Source organism: Bubalus kerabau, chromosome 8 (genome assembly GCF_029407905.1).
Source record: "Bubalus kerabau isolate K-KA32 ecotype Philippines breed swamp buffalo chromosome 8, PCC_UOA_SB_1v2, whole genome shotgun sequence".
Classification (NCBI taxonomy): Eukaryota; Metazoa; Chordata; class Mammalia; order Artiodactyla; family Bovidae; genus Bubalus; species Bubalus kerabau.
Genome location: NC_073631.1, coordinates 108355330 through 108376105, shown reverse-complemented (window position 1 = coordinate 108376105; position 20776 = coordinate 108355330). Strand labels below are relative to the sequence as shown.

Genomic DNA, 20776 nt, shown 5'->3' with positions numbered 1-20776 from the left:
CAGTCAAAGCAAAAGGATGACTTGGTTTATTTGATGAAGACTTTTAAAAATGAGTTCAGGTGTGGATAAACAGGAATTTAAAACTTTTAATTGTTTTCAAGAGTATCAATGCTGCTTAGGAAGAATAAAACATTTATTCATATTTCTTAGACTTTTTTGAGTGCTTATTATGTTCCCAGGCATCATAAACCTCAGTTCATCTTTAAAACAGTTCTAAGAGGGAAATCTGATTATTCCTACTTTCAGATGAGGAAATTTTAGATCAAAGAGAGTAAGTGACTGGCAAATGTCACAGAAAATCAGTGGCTAATTTGGAAGGTCTTTTGAGACTGAGCTCTGTCCAGTACACTAGGCAGCTCCTCATTGGTTCATTCATTCAGTAAATTGTTATTATCAGCCAGTCACTTTTACATTAGGTGCTAAGGAAACAGGGAAGAATCACCCACAGCACACCCTGCCTTCAAAGAACATACAGAATAGTGGGAGAGACAGACAAATAGACAATTAGATCATGTATTAGGTGCTATAACAAGGAAAAACAAAGGGTACACTGGGAGTGTTCCAGAGGGGCCTTTAACACAGCTTTGAGGATTCACAAAAGACATCTTTAAGGAGACATATAAATTAACTATTGAAGACGCAAAGGGGCTATCCAAGCAAAAGACTGGGGTGAGCAATGGAGAGTCACTACAGGATTTTAAAAGAAGAGCACCATGAATCATGCATGAAGCCCACAACCCAGTGATGTGGAAATGCTTTGCTGGAAGGGGATGGAATCAGAAAAGGAAACTAGTTAAATCATGCTTCAGGGGTTTCCCTGGTGGTCCAGTGGCTAAGATGCTGAGCTCCCAATGCAGAGGGCCCAGGTTTGATACCTGGTCAGGGAACTAGATCCCACACACTGTAACTAGGACCCAGTGACACTAAATAAACAAACAGATATTAAAGTAAATAAATAAATAAAACCTGCTGCAGTCACTCTTAAGGAATGAAAAGAGTACAAATAGAGACTCAGTTCAGTTCAGTCACTCAGTCGTTTCCAACTCTTTGCAACCCCATGAATCGCAGCACGCCAGGCCTCCCTGTCCATCACCAACTCCCGGAGTTCACTCAGACTCACGTCCATCGAGTCAGTGATGCCATCCAGCCATCTCATCCTCTGTTGTCCCCTTTTCCTCCTGCCCCCAATCCCTCCCAGCATCAGAGTCTTTTCCAATGAGTCAAATCTTTGCATAAGGTGGCCAAAGTACTGTAGGTTCAGCTTTAGCATCATTTCCAAAGAACACCCAGGACTGATCTCCTTTAGAATGGATTGGTTGGATCTCCTTTCAGTCCAAGGGACTCTCAAGAGTCTTCTCCAACACCACAGTTCAGTCCAACTCTCACATCCATACATGACCACTGGAAAAACCATAGCCTTGACTAGACGGACCTTTGTTGGCAAAGTAATGTCTCTGCTTTTTAATATGCTATCTAGGTGGTCATAACTTTCCTTCCAAGGAGCAAGCGTCTTTTAATTTCATGGCTGCAATCACCATCTGCAGTGATTTTGGAGCCCAGAAAAATAAAGTCTGACACTGTTTCCACTGTTTCCCCTGTTTCCCCACCTATTTCCCATGAAGTGATGGGACCGGATGCCACGGTCTTCGTTTTCTGAATGTTGAGCTTTAAGCCAACTTTTTCACTCTCCTCTCACTTTCATCAAGAGGTTTTTTGGTTCCTCTTCACTTTCTGCCATAAGGGTGGTGTCATCTGCATATCTGAGGTTATTGATATTTCTCCTGGCAATCTTGATTCTAGCTTGTGCTTCTTCCAGCCCAGCGTTTCTCATGATGTACTCTGCATAGAAGTTAAATAAGCAGGGTGACAATATACAGCCTTGACATACTCCTTTTCCTATTTGGAACCAGTCTGTTGTTCCATGTCCAGTTCTAACTGTTGCTTCCTGACCTACATACAGGTTTCTCAAGAGGCAGGTCAGGTGGTCTTGTATTCCCATCTCTTTCAGAATTTTCCACAGTTTATTGTGATCCACATAGTCAAAGGCTTTGGCATAGTCAATAAAGCAAAAATAGATGTTTTTCTGGAACTCTCTTGCTTTTTCCATGATCCAGCGGATGTTGGCAATTTGATCTCTGGTTCCTCTGCCTTTTCTAAAACCAGCTTGAACATCTGGAAGTTCAGGATTCATATATTGTTGAAGCTTGGCTTGGAGAATTTTGAGCATTACTTTACTAGCATGTGAGATGAGTGCAATTGTACAATAGTTTGAGCATTTGGGGCATTGCCTTTCTTTGGGATTGGAATGAAAACTGACCCTTTCCAGTGCTGTGGCCACTGCTGAGTTTTCCAAATTTGCTGGCATATTGAGTGCAGCACTTTCACAGCATCATCTTCCAGGATTTGAAAGAGCTCAACTGGAATTCCATCATCTCCACTAGCTTTGTTCATAATGATGCTTTCTAAGGCCCACTTGACTTCACATTCTAGGATGTCTGGCTCTAGGTGAGTGATCACACCATCATGGGTGTGTGAATAGAGACTAGCAGGACATTTGAAAGAAAAATTTTTAGAGTACAACCAGATTTAGTGACCAAATGAATATCAAAACTGAAGGAAAAGGAAGAATCTGGGATGATTTTCAAAATTCTAGTTCACTTGAAAAAACACAACATATATCTTTTACACAAGAAACACAGGCAGAAATAGGATTAGACATGCAAAAGATTTTAGGTGGCAGGAAGCAAAGGAAGGTGAATATTCAGATAGCAATGTAGGTCTGATACCTATAAAAAGGGAGGGAGAAGAAAGAATTGGGTAAGAAGAGCTCTAGACTGCAGTACAGTTCCAAAAAAGGGTCAACCATGCTGATGGAAAGTCCTTGGGTCAAAACTGCCTGTTAGAAGAGTCTCATGTCTCAGTGGAGCAGACCTACCTTAGTACTCCGGTCTCCATCACTGGCTGGGAGCAGTCTGCAGGAAGTGTGGCCTCAGCAGCTGGAGCCCTCAGTCAACTTTGCTCCCCGGGGCAAGAGAAGTGAGCAGTACATTTTATTTTTTTTTAATTTATTTATTTTAATTGGAGGCTAATTACTTTACAATATTGTAACAGTACATTTTAATAGCTGTCAGAAAGACAGAGCTAGAGATCACCTGGGCCAGAACCCTCTGATAATGACAGGATTCCCTCATCATACCTGAAGCATCTGTTTCAGTGATGGAGAGATGGAATACTCATTTCTGCATCTTTATTGCCCACTACATGCAATGCTTCTGAGAATAATGATTGATCTAGTACACTGGTGCAGAGTGTTAAATAAATGTCTGGAGTATGAAAGAATGAAGTAGAATCAAGATAAGCCAGAGAGGTCAGAGAGTATCAAAAATGAGAAGTAGTTCCATGAGACACAGGGTATATAGGGGGCTCTGGTGGAAACCTGGTGGAATGTTTCATGAGGTACTGTCATAACTTACTGTGGATTCATGTGTTAAAGGCCCTCCACCATACACCAAAGGACAGATGTGCTTGGTGGAGACACTTGGCCTCAGGAACAAGCTCTAGTCTGTAACTGAACTCCAAATGCAAGGACAATTCTCATTCTCATACTTTGACCCTAAGAACCTGGTCACAGTGGGGAAAAGATATGCTCTGGTCCTTTGTGCCTGAAACGGCCAGATGTAAGAGTCTTAAGGGATTTAACAACTAAAGCTAATTTAAAGAAAACAAAACAAACAAGATGGCCACTTCCAGGGTTTCTCAAAAATGGGAGTGAGGTATTAGGTAATTCTCCCCTATGGCCTTGGACTCAGTCAGGAGAAGGCAGATTAAGTATTTCCCCTGGTGGGTTCAGAAGACCATATCCTCTCCAAAAGAGCTGAACTTCCCTTCAGTGTGCCTTTAGCCACAAGTAAGACTCCTTTCCTCAGCAAATCACCCACTACTCAGACTCACGTCCCCACTCCCACCCCAGTCTTTGATTAAGGGCAGCCAATATATTGTTGCAGTCACATAACAAAGTCTGAGCTTTCCCAGGAGTCACCTCCAGATTTCTCTGAAAGAGGAAACAGGGGAGGGGTTGGGAATGCCACACCTATGAGTCTGATTTCATTTGCTCTCAGGGAGCGAAACTCTGCACTCAGCCAACTGGACTACGACAACAGACTCCCCATTCTACATTTTCTACATTTTCCATCCATATTCCAGGCTCCAGTGGAATGAACATTAGTGGTAGCCTGAGCAAGTTTACTGGACCCACCCATCTGAATCTGTTATATTGGGGTAGGATTTAATGAAACCTCAGTAGAAAAAGGAGGAGGAAATATCCAGGAGTTAGCCAAAGGCATCAAGAAACAAACAACAGCCAAGCCAAAATCTCTAATAAAATGCTATGTTCAATTAAAAGAGAAGAAAATCCCCATACCCAAGGCAGAAGGCAGGATTAGGAATTTCGGTAAGGGCTAAAGAACCAGAAAGTCAGGGCTAGGTGGAGAAGCTGTCAAAATGACAAGAAGTAAGAACAAGTGTTCAAGAGTCGGAGAGGATAAATCCAAGAGTAGGGTTCAAGGTGAACAAAGCACATATCAGTTGAGACCACAGTTTTTCCACAGTTAAACTTCCCTGTGCTGAAAAGAAGCACAGATTTTTTAATTACAGAAGTTCTCCTTTTAGAATCCTTCTATGTTAGTGAATTATGCATGAATATTAAATCATTATTTCCACAGACGATTTTTCTCTATATATTTTTAGCTTTTTTTTTCCCATTTGTTTCTCTCTGTGTGTCTACACCCTCTTGGAAAATTCCTTCTTCCTCCAGATTTTATTTTCTTAAATTTTTATTTTAAAAAATCATTATTTTAAGTTTCAATAGATACCTTTTTGAAAGAGAACTTTATGTCAGAATTAGGAATTTTCCTAGCACCTCCAAGAGGCAAATATCAATTTGAAAGCAAACAATACAGACCAAAAGACATTTTATTTCTATAATTTTGAAAATGAATATATAAATCAGAACCTGAAAACTCACTTTGGGCTACATATGACAAAGTGCTAAGAAATGTGTTAATTCTTCATACTATGTCAGAATGTAACCTCTTTCACAAAACAAGAACAAAAACAATAACAATAGCAGAATTTACTGATTTACTCCATGTGGGACTCTAGTTTTCATGTGTTGATTCACTCATTGCTTTCAACAATCTATCAAGAAAATACTATTTCTATTTTACAAATTGTTGTTGTTCAGTTGCTAAGTCACATCCAACTCTTTATGACCCCAGGGACTGCAGCACACCAGGATTCTCTGTTCTTCACTATCTTTCGGGGTTTGCTCAACTCATCCATTGAGTTGGTGATGGCATTCAAACATCTCATCCTGTTACCCCCTTCTCTTCCTGCCCTCAGCATTTCCCAGCATCAGGATCTTTTCCAATGAGTCAGCTCTTCGAATCAGGTGGTCAAAGTACTGAAGCTTCAGCTTCAGCATCAGTCCTTCCAATGAATATTCAGGGTTGATTTCCTTCAGGATTGACTGGTTTGATCTCCTTGCAGTCCAAGGGAGTCTCGAGAGTCTTCTCCAGCACCACAGTTCATAGTTCAAAAGCATCAATTCTTCAGCGCTCATTCTTCTTTACAGTCCAACTCTCACATCTGTACATAACTTCTGGAAAAACCATACCTTTGACTATATGAGGAAAGTGAAATAGAGAGAGGTTAAGAAACATCCCCAAGGTCACTCAGTTTGTTAAGGTCTGAGTCAGGATTTGAGCTCAGGCCATCTGGTCTACGTTTTTAGCCACAAAACTTTATACCTGAGAGCTCCATTAGTGACAGAAATCCAGATTTAGAGTTGCCATGTGTCCTAAATATGTTTACAAGTTTGAGATCTCAAGGAATAATATTCTCACTGACTTGTCAGCACTGCCCAGTGACAGGAAGGAAATCAAAGCCTATATAATTTTATTAAAATAAAAGTGATTACATTTAGAAAAACCACTTATTTCACATAAAACTCTGACATTTTAAAAACAGATATGCATCTTGGATATTTTGACCAATCTAAAAAAATTAAAAATTACTTGAAAATTTGCTTTAGCAAAATGATAAAGGGAAGCAAAGGACTATTGAAATTAGAGTCAAATGACTTAACCAGCAGACTGGATTGGAACCTAGTATCCAAGGGTCTTGACTTGCATTTCTCTGGTTGTCAGTGCATAATGGATTTGTGGAAACAGGTCTCCTGTGGTGACCGCTGGAGCAGCACACTTCACTGTTACAGTAACAGCTTCACCACTTGCAGATTTCTTTCCTGGTCAGTCGCTCAGTCGTGTCTGACTCTTTGTGACCCCATGGACTGCAGCACACCAGGCTGCCCTGCCCATCACTATCTCCCTGAGTTTTCTCAAACTCATGTCCATTGAGTCAGTGATGCTATCCAACTTCCCCCTTCTCCTCTAATTCTGATATAATCCTGACACAATACGCTGTGCTGAAATGACAGCACACACTGTCTTCTGAATCTCTAAAACCCTGTGAAGTCAGTCTGCATTTTAAAATGGGGAAAGACAGAATCAAACAGGTAATTAAAGTAACTCCCCTAAGGCCAAAAAAAAGTCTTGGAAAACGGACTGAAGCAGAATTCAAACACGAGCCTGTAGGATTACAGTGCTTTTTTTGCTCTCTCCCCTCTAGTTCACTACATCACTGTCAGTATAAACTTGAACTTAAAAGCTAGTAATCAGCTCATTATGTTGAGTTGATACTTATTAAAATACAACTCCTTGTCTACATATTCCAAAGACTATTTCAGCCTCTTCAAAGCAACCATAAAAGGAGAGGCCATGAGAAGTGTCCCCAAGGGGGACAGGATGAAGCAGTAGTTACAGAATTGGTGCCACAGGAGGGTGAGGAAGAGCCCTGTGATCCTGGCTGAGGACTCCTAGGTCTAAGGACTCCTAGGCTCCCTCCCACACCCCACGATGCTCTATGGATAAACAGATCCCTTGGATCCAGACTTTAGACAACCAGGCTCACACCGGAGCATTGCCACAAACATCTGCTTCAGCTTGCTATTTCCCAGAATGAGAACATAGGAGTGGCCAGCAAGATATAACATTGCAATTACTTCTCCAATCTTTGCAATCATTTTAGTTGCTGGTAAGAAATAACTGGATGTTAAAACAGAAAAGGAAAGATAGTAGAGTAGGAAGAGAAAGAGGAAGGAGAGGATGACTCTGATGGCCCTCCTGTGGGCCTCGGTACTGAGATCTCTGGAACTGGCACAGTCTTGATGCATCTGCCGCATATGCCTCCCCAGGGAGAGGATAAGCAGAAAGTAGGAGATTAGCGATATGACTAGGGGAGGGAGGTCCCACAGAGTCCCAAGAACATGGATCAGTTTATATTCTTTTTCTTTCTTTCTAAAGAGCTCAGTCATATTCCCGGTTCTATCAGTTCCACCAAGAACAGAATAGATCTTAAATTCCCAGATCAGAGAGATGGCACTGCAACATGATAACAGCAAAGTACTCAACAGCATCCACACAACCACCCTGGAAACTCTCCATTTGAGCCAGAGGAACATAGGATGGGAGAAACTGGCCACTTTCAGGCAGTAGAAGACATTGAGACAGGTGGTAAGCCAAATGCTCAGATGGTTTGTACATGTCCAGAAAACATCAATAATTTGCATGATTATCCCTTCATCATGTAGTTTGGGAGAGAACACCAGTAAAACACCATCGGTCAAGAGAATCCACAGCAAAACAATCCTGGAGACAGCCAGGTTAGTGATAACAAAGTCATGCAAAGAGATCCTCTTGCTCTTGAACCAGCTGCTGCCATTGACCCACCCTATGAAACCATTCCCCAGCATTCCCAGGATGAACTGAATGGCGGTCAGAACCAGAAACCCCATATGGCTGAGTCTCAACATGTTTGCTGTTCAGCAGACCTGATCTTTGTTCTTTCCATTGAGAAACATTCTCTTGCTGATTTGAAATTCCTGTTAATCACCTCTACCTGCTGCTTCTCTGTTCCTGTCTCTTATCTCTGCCCAGTTTGGTCTGTTGTAGACACAACACAGCAAACCTTCTTCTGGCTCTTTCAGGTTAGTCTGTCCTCTTCAGAGGACAACTTGGTTTGTCACATTCCATCTACTATCTAAACTCAGAAGCTCTTTGCCAAAATGCAAATAGAGTAGTGTCCAGTGTCACGCAGAGAAGGAAGAGATGAGTCACAAACAAGATGGAGGATTTGGACTCCATTTCAAAGGTGGTAGGGCTCTGAGTGGAAAGTGGAATGGAAACCCAGAGTGGAAACGTGGGTCACCAGAAGGGTCACACAGAATCACTCAGGAGGAACGACTCAGGGACACATACAAAAGGGGGGAATATCAGAATTTCACCATATGGCACTATCACAATCATCCTGGAGGGAGGTTTACATTCATAAAACAGGAAAAATTCAGAGTCAATGGTCCTGGATCAGAATTAAATGGAGTGCCTCTTAGTGCCTCGTTCCTTGTTTTCTTAGAGTATGCTTCACATGAAGGGGCTACAAGCTCATCTCTAGGGAGTCACGACATCGGAAATTCTTAAGTACCTGAGTGTTTAAATGATAACAATAATGAAGTATCGTAAAAGCTGCTCAAAGGATGGATTTTTTTAGAGCGCCTGACCACTGTATTGACACGTCAGTAATAATTCAGGCTAACCAAAAAAACATACAGACACTCTCTGTGAACAAAAACAGTGCCTTACAAATTTCCCAGGACAGTGTGCTTCCATGTATATCTCATTAGCTGGTGACCAGAATTCAATTTCTCAAATGACTTTGTTGAATATCATCATTATCACTGCCATCATTCCATCAGGTATCAGTGATAGGAATTATGAGCCAACAGTTATAACTATTCTCATTTCTTAACATTAAATAGTAGAACCATCATACTATAACTAAAACCACAGCATTACTAAAGGCTGCTTCCAAAATGTACATTGACCATGGTCTACCAAGTAACCACATGTATTTCCATTATATTAAGCCTGCAGTTTGTTGGAGAAATCAATACTGGAGCTGTGATATTGTGGCAACCCAGGCTGCAGATACCTAAAAAGAATACTAAGATCACACACTTGCTCTCAACCATTCTTTTCAGTAAAAGACCAAAGTAAGTAAGGTAAGTCAGTGCACGGGCAAAAATAATATGCAGACTAAGGTCATTCCAGAAGTGTTTCAAAAAGGATTATTTTTTAAATGAAGACAGAGTATTAGGGAAACTATAAACAGATAGTTTAGGACTCCAGGGCAGGAACAGAGGGCACTATAATATGATGCCACTCCCAGAGAAAAAGCTGTGTGTAGAGAGGACCTCCAGACCATTATCTGAGATTTTCTCAGCTGGGAGACCCTGAAGAGAGTCAGCTGAGAGAATACCAGTCAGCAGACTAACAAGGCATTCTCAGATCATCTTCCACCCCTTCATTATTCTTGGCACTTTCTCCCCAAGGACTTAGACATCATGGTCCAAGTCTCTGCATCACTCCTGCTTCTGATACTACTCTGCATGACAACTGTGTGGATAAATGTTAGCAGTACACTCAGACTGACATCAAGACAAATCTTAGACAATATCCATTTATACCAATCAAAGTTCACTAATCTGAAGAACACAGAAGGAAATCAGCACACTTGAGTGTACACAGCAGAGAGATCAGCAATACATATAAAATGATAAGTGGTCTGCAGCGTTGCAGGGCCTTTAAAGTCCTGACCTGAAGAATGCACCATGTCCAGTAATAAGTCCCCTTCAGTTCAGTTGCTCCGTTGTGTCTGACTTTTTGCGAGCCCATGGACTGCAGCATGCCAGGATTCCCTGTCCATCACCAACTCCCAGGGCTTACTCAAACTCATGTCCATTGACTTGGTGATGCCATCCAACCACCTCATCCTCTGTCATCCCCTTCTCCTCCCACTTCAATCTTTCCCAGCATCAGGGTCTTTTCAAATGAGTCAGTTCTTCACATCAGGTGGCCAAAGTATTGGAGTTTCAGCTTCAGTATCAGTCCTTCCAATGAATATTCAGGACTGATTTCCTTTAGGATGGACTGGTTGGATCTCCTTGCAGTCCAAGGAACTTTCAAGAGTCTTCTCCAACACCACAGTTTAAAAGCATCAATTCTTCAGTGCTCAGCTTTCTTTATAGTCCAACTTTCACATTCATACATGACTACTGGAAAATCCACAGCTTTGACTAGCTTTGTTGCCATAGTAATGTCTCTTTTTAATATGCTGTCTAGGCTGGTCATAACTTTTCTTTCAAGGAGCAAGTGTTAAATTAAAAGATTTCATGGCTGCAGTCATCATCTGCAGTGATTTTGGTGCGCAAAAAAATAAAGTATTTTATCACACTGTTTCCATTGTTTCCCCATCTATTTCCCATGAAGTGATGGGACCAGATGCCATGATCTTCGTTTTCTGAATGTTGAGCTTTAAGCCAACTTTTGCACTCTCCCCTTTCACTTTCATCAAGAGGCTTTTTAGTTTTTCTTTGCTTTCTGCAATAAGGGTGGTGTCATCTGCATATCTGAGGTTATTGATATTTCTCCCGGCAATCTTGATTTCAGCTTATGCTTCATCCAGCCTGGCATTTCACATGATGTATTCTGCATATAAGTTAAACAAGCAGGGTGACAGTACACAGCCTTGACGTACTCCTTTCCCGATTTTGTAATCAGTCTGCTGTTCCATGTCCAGTTCTAACTGTTGCTTCCTGGCCTACGTACAGATTTCTCAGGAGGCAGGTCAGGTGGTCTGGTATTCCCATCTCTTGATGAATTTTCTATAGTTTGTTGTGATCCACACAAGACTTTGGCGTAGTCAATAAAGCAGAAATAGATATTTTTCTGGAACTCTCTTGATTTTTCAATGATGTTGGATCATATGTTGGCAATTTGATCTCTTTGCCTTTTCAAAATCTAGCATGAACATCTGGAAGTTCACATACTGTTGAAGACTGGCTTGGAGAATTTTGAGCATTACTTTACTAGCATGTGAGATGAGTGCAATTGTCCGGTAGTTTGAACATTCTTTGGCATTGCCTTTCTTTGGGATTGGAATGAAAACTGACCTTTTCCAGTCCTGCGGCCACTGCTGAGTTTTCCAAATTTGCTGGCAGATTGAGTGCAGCACTTTCATAGCATCATGTTTTAGGATTTGAAATAGCTCAACTGGAATTCCATAACCTCCACTAGCTTTGTTCGTAGTGATGCTTTCTAAGGCCCACTTGATTTCACATTCCAGGATGTCTGGCTCTAGGTGAGTTATCAAGCCACTGTGGTAATCTGAGTTATGAAGATCTTTTTTGTATAGTTCTTCTGTGTATTCTTGCCACCTCTTAATATCTTCTGCTTCTGTTAGGTTCATACCATTTCTGTCCTTTATTGTGCCCATCTTTGCATGAAATGTTCCCTTACTCTCTAATTTTCTTGAAGAGATCTCTAGTCTTTCCCACTCTACTGTTTTCCTCTATTTCTTTGCACTGATTACTAAGGCTTTCTTATCTCTCCTATTCTTCGGAATTCTGCATTCAAATGTGTATATCTTTCCTTCTCTCCTTTGCCTTTAGCTTCTCTTCTTTTCTCAGCTATTTGTAAGACCTCCTCAGACAACCATTTTGCCTTTTTGCATTTCTTTTTCTTGGGGATGGTCTTGATCACTGCCTACGGCATAATGTCAAAAACGTCCATCCATTGTTCTTCAGGCACTCTATCAGATCTAATCCCTTGAATCTGTTTGTCACTTCCACTGTATAATCATAAGGGATTTGATTTAGGTCATACCTGAATGGTCTAGTGGTTTTCCCTACTTTCTTCAATTTAAGTCTGAATTTGGCAATAAGGAGTCATCATTTGAGCCACAGTCAGCTCCCGGTATTGTTTTTGTTGACTGTATAGAGCTTCTCCATCTTTAGCTGCAAAGAATATAATCAATCTGATTTTGGTATTGACCATTTGGTGATGTCCATGTGTAGAGTCTTCTCTTGTGTTGTTGTAAAAGGGTGTTCGCTATGACCAGTATGCTCTCTTGGCAAAACTCTGTTAGTCTTTGCCCTGCTTCATTTTGTACTCCAAGGCCAAATTTGCCTGTTACTCCAGGTGTTTCTTGACTTTTTCTTTTGCATTCCAGTCCCTTATGATGAATAGGACATCTTTTTTGGGTGTTAGTTCTAGAAGATCTTGTAGGTCTTCATAGAACTGTTCTATTTCAGCTTCTTCAACATTACTGGTTGGGGCATAGACTTGGATTACTGTGATTATTGAATGTTTTGCCTTGGAAACGAACAGAGATCATTCTGTCGTTTTTAAGATTGCACCCAAATACTGCATTTTTGACTCTTTTATTGACTATGATGGCTACTCCATTTCTTCTAAGGGATTCTTGCCCACTAGTAGATATAATGGTCATCTGAGTTAAATTCACCCACTCCAGTCCATTTTAATTCACTGATTCCTAAAACGTCAATGTTCACTCTTGCCATCTCCTGTTTGACCACTTCCAATTTTCCTTGCTTCATGGACCTGATATTCCAGTTTCCTATGCAATGTTGTTCTTTACAGCATTGGACTTCACTACCATCACCAGTCACATCCACAACTGGATGTTGTTTTCGCTTTGGCTCTGTCTCTTCATTCTTTCTGCAGTTATTTCTCCACTGATCTCCTGTAGCATACTGGGCATCTACCAACCTGGGGAGTTCATCTTTCAGTATCCTATCTTTTTCCTTTTTCATACTGTTCATGGGGTTCTCAAGGCAAGAATGCTGAAGTGCTTTGCCATTCCCTTCTCCAGTGGACCATGTTTTGTCAGAACTCTCCACCATGACCCATCCATCTTGGGTGGCCCTACACATCATGGCTCATAGTTTCATTGAGTTAGACAAGGCTGTGGTCCATTTGATGAGATTGGTTAGTTTTCTGTGATTGTGGTTTTCAGTCTGTCTGCCCTCTGATGGAGAAGGATGAGGTTTATTGAAGCTTCCTAATGGGAGAGACTGACTGAGGGGGAAACTGGGTCTTGTTCTGATGGGCGGGGCAGTGCTCAGTAAATCTTTAATCCAATTTTCTGTTGATGGGCGGGGCTGTGTTCCCTCCCTGTTATTTACCTGGGGCCAAACCGTGGTGCTGTAGTTGAGCATTCTTTGGCATTGCCTTTCTTTAGGATTGGAATGAAAATTGACCTTTTCCAGTCCTGTGGTCACTGCTGAGTTTTCCAAATTTCTATGATCCAACATCTGCTGGATCATCAAAAAAACAAGAGTTCCAGAAAAACATCTATTTCTGCTTTATTGACTATGCCAAAGCCTTTGACTGTGTGGATCACAATAAACTGTGGAAAATTCTGAAAGAGATGGGAATACAAGACCACCTGACCCGCCTCTTGAGAAATCTATATGCAGGTCAGGAAGCAACAGCTAGAACTGGACATGGAACAACAGACTGGTTCCAAATAGGAAAAGGAGTATGTCAAGGCTGTATATTGTCACCCTGCTTATTTAACTTCTATGCAGAGTACATCATGAGAAACGCTGGGCTGGAAGAAGCACAAGCTGGAATCAAGATTGCCGGGAGAAATATCAATAACCTCAGATATGCAGATGACACCACCCTTATGGCAGAAAGTGAAAAGGAATTAAAAAGCCTCTTGATGAAGGTGAAAGAGGACAGTGAAAAGTTGGCTTAAAGCTCAACATTCAGAAAACGAAGATCATGGCATCCGGTCCCATCACTTCATGGGAAATAGATGGGGAAACAGTGGAAACAGTGTCAGACTTTATTTTTCTGGGCTCCAAAATCACTGCAGATGGTGATTGAAGCCATGAAATTAAAAGACACTTACTCCTTGGAAGGAAAGTTATGACCAACCTAGATAGCATATTGAAAAGCAGAGACATTACTTTGCCAACAAAGGTCCATCTAGTCAAGCCTATGGCTTTTCCTGTGGTCATGTATGGATGCGAGATTTGGACTGTGAAGAAAGCTGAGTGCCGAAGAATTGATGCTTTTGAACTGTAGTGTTGGAGAAGACTCTTGAGAGTCCCTTGGACTGCAAGAAGATCCAACTAGTCCATTCTGAAGATAAGCCCTGGGATAACTTTGGAAGGAATGATGCTAAAGCTGAAACTCCAGTACTTTGGCCACCTCATGCAAAGAGTTGACTCATTGGAAAAGACTCTGATGCTGGGAGGGATTGGGGGCGGGAGGAGAAGGGGACGATAGAGGATGAGATGGCTGGATGGCATCACTGAGTCGATGGACATGAGTCTGAGTGAACTCCGGGAGTTGGTGATGGACACGGAGGCCTGGCATGCTGCGATTCATGGGGTCACAAAGAGTCGGACATGACTGAGCGACTGAACTGAAACTGTGGTGGAGGTAATGACGATAATGGCGACCTCCTTCAAAAGGTCCCATGCACACACTGCCACACTCAGTGCCCCCAACCCTGCAGCAGGCCACCACTGACCCACGCCTCCACCAGAGACTCCGGGACACTCACAGGCAAGTCTGGGTCAGTCTCTTGTGGGGTCACTGCTCCTTTCTCCTGGGTCATGGTGCATACAAGGTTCTGTTTGTGCTCTCCCAGAGTCTGTTTCCCCAGTCCTGTATAAGTTCTAGTGGCTCTATGGTGGGGTTAATGGTGACTTCCTCCAAGAGGGCTTATGCCACACGCAAGTCTGCTGCACCCAGAGCCCCTGCCCCTGCAGCAGGTCACTGCTGACCTGCACCCCCGCAGGAGACACTCAAACACTCAAAGGCAGGTCTGGCTCAGTCTCCGTGGGGTTTCCTGGTGTGCACAAGGCTCTGTTGGAGCCCTCTGAGCATCTTTGGTGGGTATGTGGTTTGATTCTAAACACGGTTTTGTCCCTACCATCTTGCTGGGGCTTCTCCTTTGCCCTTGAACATGGGGTATCTTTTTTTGGTGGGATCCAACATTCTCCTATTGAAGGTTGTTCAACAGCAAGTTCTAATTTTGGAGTTCTCACAGGAGAATGAGATGAGCACATGTCCTTCTCCTCTACCATCTTGTAATCCAGTTAATAAATCTAAGTGAGCATTTAATTAGGATCCTGAAGGTCTACCTTCAAACCTTATATGCATAAATACATTCTGAATGTGGCTAACTCGAATAACACAGATAATTTTCCATTTCTACTTCCCCTCTCCTGGTGCAGACTTCCACGATCTCTCCTCTGAACTGCTTCATGGCCTCTTAACTCATTTCTCTACTTCTAATCTTTTCCCCCATAATATATTCTCCACATAGCCACAAGAATGATCCTCTGAACATGTAAATTAGATCATTCCACTTCACTACTTAAAACACTTCCCCGGCTTCCCAGTACAACTACACAAACCATAAACTCCTCATATATTGAATATTGAGGTCCTTTAATGGACCGGAACCTGGTGGTTTGGAGTCGACGATAAGAAAGTAAAAGAGAGAGAGAAAGAGGCTGATATTCCTTGTTTTACACCGAAAACCAATAAAGCTCTTGACACAGAGCTTGCGTCACTCACGAAGGCACCGGGCGCCCTCTGGAGGGGGTGAAGGCACAGTGCGCCTTCTTGAGAGGGTCTTAGAAGCCCAGGCAGGAGAGTGAGAATGACGGGTTTCTACGCTCCAGAGAATTAGCTGGAGAGAGAGAGACAGACAGACACACAGACACGGGGACCCAAGCTCTGATGGAGTAAAGGTGTTTTATTCACCATAGTGTGGGTATATATACTGTCTTACCGGGTAGCTATTTTCAGCAAAGATAAAAATCAAAAGCCCAGACTTACAAATTATCATAAGGCAATCCATATCAAAGAGAGAGGGTTGTAAATAATCCCTTTTACCATATGGTTCATAAAAAAGAAGAGGGTCATAAATTGTTACTTATTACCATATGGAAAAACTAACAAAGGAAGTGCATGCATTCCTCAGCCCTGGGAGCGATTTGCCAACTCCTCTTAATTCTTAATAAGGGACAGAGGATTCATGACAGATCCAAAACAGCATACAGGAAGCCTCCTGTTAAATGCTTCCTAACACACATAGTGTATTGTATACTGAGAACCTCTTCTAAATAACCTTCTGCATTCAACACAATTCAAAATAAATTGTCTAATACCACATGGTCTGAGTTAAGAAACAGGCTTTACTGGATGGAGTAAGAGGAACCTTTTAGGTAACAACAGAAATGAAAGCCTGGCTCCTCCTCATTCTCCTCGGACTACACCCAGGGATCTGGGCACTGCTAGGTCAGCAGTGGACATATGTATGCCAGAGACATACCTCATCCTCTCTGTTTGTCCCACTTCTTGTAATCAAAGTGTGAAAGCAATCACCAGTAAGAAAAAAAGCATTCTGCTTAATGTCAGAAAAATCTGGATTTAGGAAGCCAGCTACTACAGTGGTCAGGAAGGCCACCTGACCAACACCTGAGGACCTTGATGTTCTTGTTCCCAGTGTTAGAAGGAGAAAATCGTCAATTCTGAAGGAACTGAGCTTATGTGAAATACATAAGTGCCTCATGTAAGTGCAAGAGACTCTCTTTGCCCAGATAATGAGTCGTCCAGGCAAGCTAGATTGAACTCCGAGGGTTATTTCTGGACAACCTTCCTCTTTAGAGTATAAATTTCCTGTAATAAGAGTCATCATATATCCCACTTGTCTAGGGCAATCATGGTTATGTAACTGTCACTCCAAGTAACTATTAATAATGCCCCCTTTTGAAGTTTTACTCACTGAACACTCGGGCCCTAAGCTCAGTCCTGGGAATACAGCAGAACTTCAATAAATACATATTGATTAAATAAATTTCCCAGAAGTTTGATTACTATTTTTATCTCAAGCTTTAGACTCATTTTCTAATACTGGATTAATTTTGTTGGATTTCAGGAAAAATAATGGAAAATAGATGAACTAGAAGTTAAATCTTATTTCTGTACTGCCATTCACTCATCTAACATTTCTTGAGCATCTACTAATGTGACAGGCAGTGTACTAGGTACAGGAATTCATGGAATAGTAAGCAAGAGAGACATATCTACAAAAAAAAAAAAAAAACAAAAACGATGTAATGATGTGACCAATGCTGTAAGAGATAGATACAAAATATACATGCTTGCACAGACAAGGGAACAAATTTTCCCTGAAATAGTCAAAGGCTTGAAAGAAGAGATGACATTTGAGATACATCTCTTAAAACACATGGGAGTTTCACCTGGTAGGCAAGGTAAAGAAAAGGGAATTCCATGCACTACAAAAATAGAAGCAATAATGGTGGTGATGATTTATTTGCCAATATATTCACAGACCAATATATAACACATATCAAATAATAATAGGTTTCCTCAATGGCTCAGTGGGTAAAAAATTTGCCTGCAATGCAGGAGATGTGGGTTCAATCCCTGGGTCAGGAAGATCCCTTAGAAGAGGAAATGGCAACCCACTCCAGTATTCTTTCCTGGAAAATCCCATGGACAGAGGAGCCTGGTAGGCTACAGTCCAAACAGTCTCAAAGAGCTGCGCACGACTGAGCAACTAAGCATGCTCTCATAAAATAATAAATATACATAGCACTTAATTACACGTTACAAATTGTTTTAAGGTAACTGGAGTAAGTCATTTAATTTTCAACACATGAGGTAAGTTCTATTATTGTCCTCATTTTTAAAGAGGAAAAAGCTAAGGCTCAGAGATTCTCATAGAGCTAGTAAGCAGCAAAGCAAGGATCCTGACCCAAGCAGTCTGGCTTCAGAATCCACTGCCTTATCTAAAGATCTCAAAAACCACTATTGGTGACACCTCAATAAATATGAGGAAAAAAATAGGGCCTGGAGCAGTAATGTTAGTCAGGAACAAGACCTTAGAGCCCCTTTCTTTTATATCACACTGCTTCATCTTCTCTGGTTCCTAATGATCCCTATAAACTCCCAAATCATGGGATGTACCTTAAACCAACAGGTGTTTCATTGAGAAACATCTGGGTCCCATTCTCTGCCTTTAACATTCCTCCTCATTTATCTGTATAACACATTTTATCAATTGGTGATTTGATAAATTGGAAAAAAACCCCAAGACAGCAACCTACGATACCTGCACCCTTGCCATAGAAATGCTTTAAGCGAATTGTGTGGGTGGCATCTGGCAAACTTCTTGATCTCTCTGATCCTCAGGTTGGAAATAAATAAAGTGAGGAAGTAGCAGACAGTCAATATGAATGAATCGTTTAAGGACCTGGGTTCTGGAATCAGGCCTAGATCTGAAATCTGAGGGCCACTGCTCTGCTCATTAGTTATATTATCTCAAGCAAACAAATCTTCCTAAACTTCAATGCGCTCATCTGTAAAACAGGCATACTAGTACCTATTTCATAGAATTGTTACAGTAATTAAATAAGACAGTGAGTATAGAAATGTAAAATGCAGGCTTTTTTAAAAAAAAAATTGACTTTTTTTTTTTTTTGCCACACCACATGGCACGTGGGATCTTAGTTCCCCAACCAGGGATTTAAACCAGGCCCCGTGCATTGGGAACACAGTGTTAACCACTGAATGGCCAGGGAAATCCCTAGGAGTGTTTTTTAAACATTAGCTATTAACAGGGTCACTGCCCTATACACTAACCATACTTGGGATATTTTTATGAAAACTGCTATTTGTTTAATGTGATATTTAATACATATAAAAATACATGTAATATATATGTAAGCTATAAAGCAAACAAAGTACCCATAATCCCACCATCCAACTTAGGTATCCACAAAGTGTCATACCACAGCACATGTGTGCTGCTTCTCTGTCCTACCCCTGAGCCTTGCCCATTTCCTGTGGAAATGCACCTCGAATTCTGTATTTATCACTCCTTCCCTTTTTGAATAGTTTTATTATATAGGTCCCTATCTATTAAAAATACTGTCTACTTGCTTGATTTTAACCTGTATAAAAACAACATGCTATACAAATATCCTCTGCAACCTGATATTAATGCAGTATGTTTATGAAATTATTCTTGTTACGAGATAACTGTATTTACCCAGCTGTATGATAATCCACTGTGTGAGCATTTATTTACCCATTCTATGTGGATGAACCTTGGACTGTTTTCAGTTTTGCACTATTACGTATTGTTGCTATGAGCACCACTGGACTTGTTTCTTAGTCTACATGGTCAAGACTGTTCTATAGAGTCTATCTTAAAGGTAGAATAACTAGGTGAAATGTCAACATTACAAGTTAATGTCAAAATGTTTTCTCAAATAAGGCAAGTTATCTCCCTCAAAAGGTGTCAATTTACATTCCCCCCACTAGTTTCCAAGGTCTACAACATCCTCCTTCACACTTTGTCCTGTCAAATGTGTTGAAACTTGCTAGCACGGAGGTCTTAAAATTAAAGTTTATTGAAGTTTCTGGTTTTGCATTTCCTTGATTAACGAGATTGACTAGTTTTTCATACATTAGTGGACAATTTATTTCTCCTGTTAAGTACTTCTGTCTTTGACCATTTTTCTTACTAAGCTCTCATTTTCTTGCTTTGTGTTTTTCATATATTCCAGCTCTTATTTTTTGCTCTCTGCTGCTGGCACCCCACTCCAGTACTCTTGCCTGGAAAATCCCATGGATGGAGGAGCCTGGTGGGCTGCAGTCCATGGGGTCGCTAACAGTCGGACACGACTGAGCGACTTCACTTTCACTTTTCACTTTCCTGCATTGGAGAAGGCAATGGCAACCCACTCCAGTGTTCTTGCCTGGAGAATCCCAGGGGCGGAGGAGCCTGTGCAACCCCATAGACGGCCTCCTACCACGCTCCTCCTTCCCTGGGATTCTCCAGGCAAGAACACTGGAGTGGGTTGCCATTGCCTTCTCCAATGCAGGAAAGTGAAAAGTGAAAGTGAAGTCACTCAGTCGTGTCCAACTGTTAGCGACCTAGGCCTTTCTATATTCCAGACTATTTCAGGTATATTATTTCAAATATCTTCTCTGCCAGTTTGTGACTTGTCCTTTTGCTTTCTTTGTGGTGACTTCTAGTTTAAAAAGGTTATTTTTAAGTTAAATTTATCGCTTGTTTCTATGTTCCAGATTTTATTTTAAAAAACCTAACCATTATCCTGTACTTTCCTCTAAAATTTTGTTTTTCCTTTCCCCTTTAAATAACCAAGAATTGACTTTTGTATAAGATGTAGACATTCAATTTCATTTTTTTCCTATATGGATAATAAATTTTTCTACAAACAATTATTGAATAATCTATAATCTAGTGATCTATAATGCCACTTTCACCCTATCATTTCCATATATGCATGTCCTGTTTCTGAGTTCTCTATTCTATACAACTGTTCTATTTGCTTATTTCTGCACCAAAAGTATACTTCATTTATTACTTTAAAAAAAAAAAAAAAAAAAAAAACCTGTCTTGCCACCTGGCAGAGCAAGCCCCCGTCTCACCCTTCCTCTTTAGGAGCATAATGCCTGGTCTCAGACTTTTGCTCAAGAATACATCTTTACTATCAGCTCATCCAGTTGCCCCCAGAACACTTCTAGGAATTTTCTGATCTATAAAACATCAACCTGGGGAGGACTGACATCTTTACATTTTGATGCTTCCAATAAATATGGCATACCAGTTTGTCTTTTCATGCATTTCAAAAGTTTTATAACATCCTCCAAAGGGACCACACACTTGAGGACACCTTCCATCTTCTGATGTGCTTGTGTATAGGATCTTTTTTGAA

The 20776-nt window shown here is 41.1% G+C and overlaps 2 protein-coding genes across 2 annotated transcripts in view; both read right to left on the bottom strand.

The window, feature by feature from the left end:
• Nucleotides 1-4953: 4953 nt before the first annotated feature.
• Nucleotides 4954-20776, bottom strand: part of SSBP1 (single stranded DNA binding protein 1) — a 34426-nt gene continuing 18603 nt past the window's right edge. The window contains exon 9 of the mRNA XM_055591147.1: nt 4954-5680. The gene's annotated coding sequence lies outside the window, so the exon portion shown is untranslated. The remainder of the gene's footprint in view (nt 5681-20776) is intronic.
• TAS2R3 (taste 2 receptor member 3) lies at nt 6712-8007 on the bottom strand. Its single transcript, XM_055591141.1, has one exon. The coding sequence runs from the start codon at nt 7928-7930 to the stop codon at nt 6980-6982; it is 951 nt and encodes a 316-aa protein (XP_055447116.1). The 5' UTR covers nt 7931-8007; the 3' UTR covers nt 6712-6979.

Excerpts from the sequence above, each read along its gene's own strand:
- TAS2R3 (XM_055591141.1), bottom strand. The coding sequence starts at position 7,930 with ATGTTGAGACTCAGCCATATGGGGTTTCTGGTTCTGACCGCCATTCAG.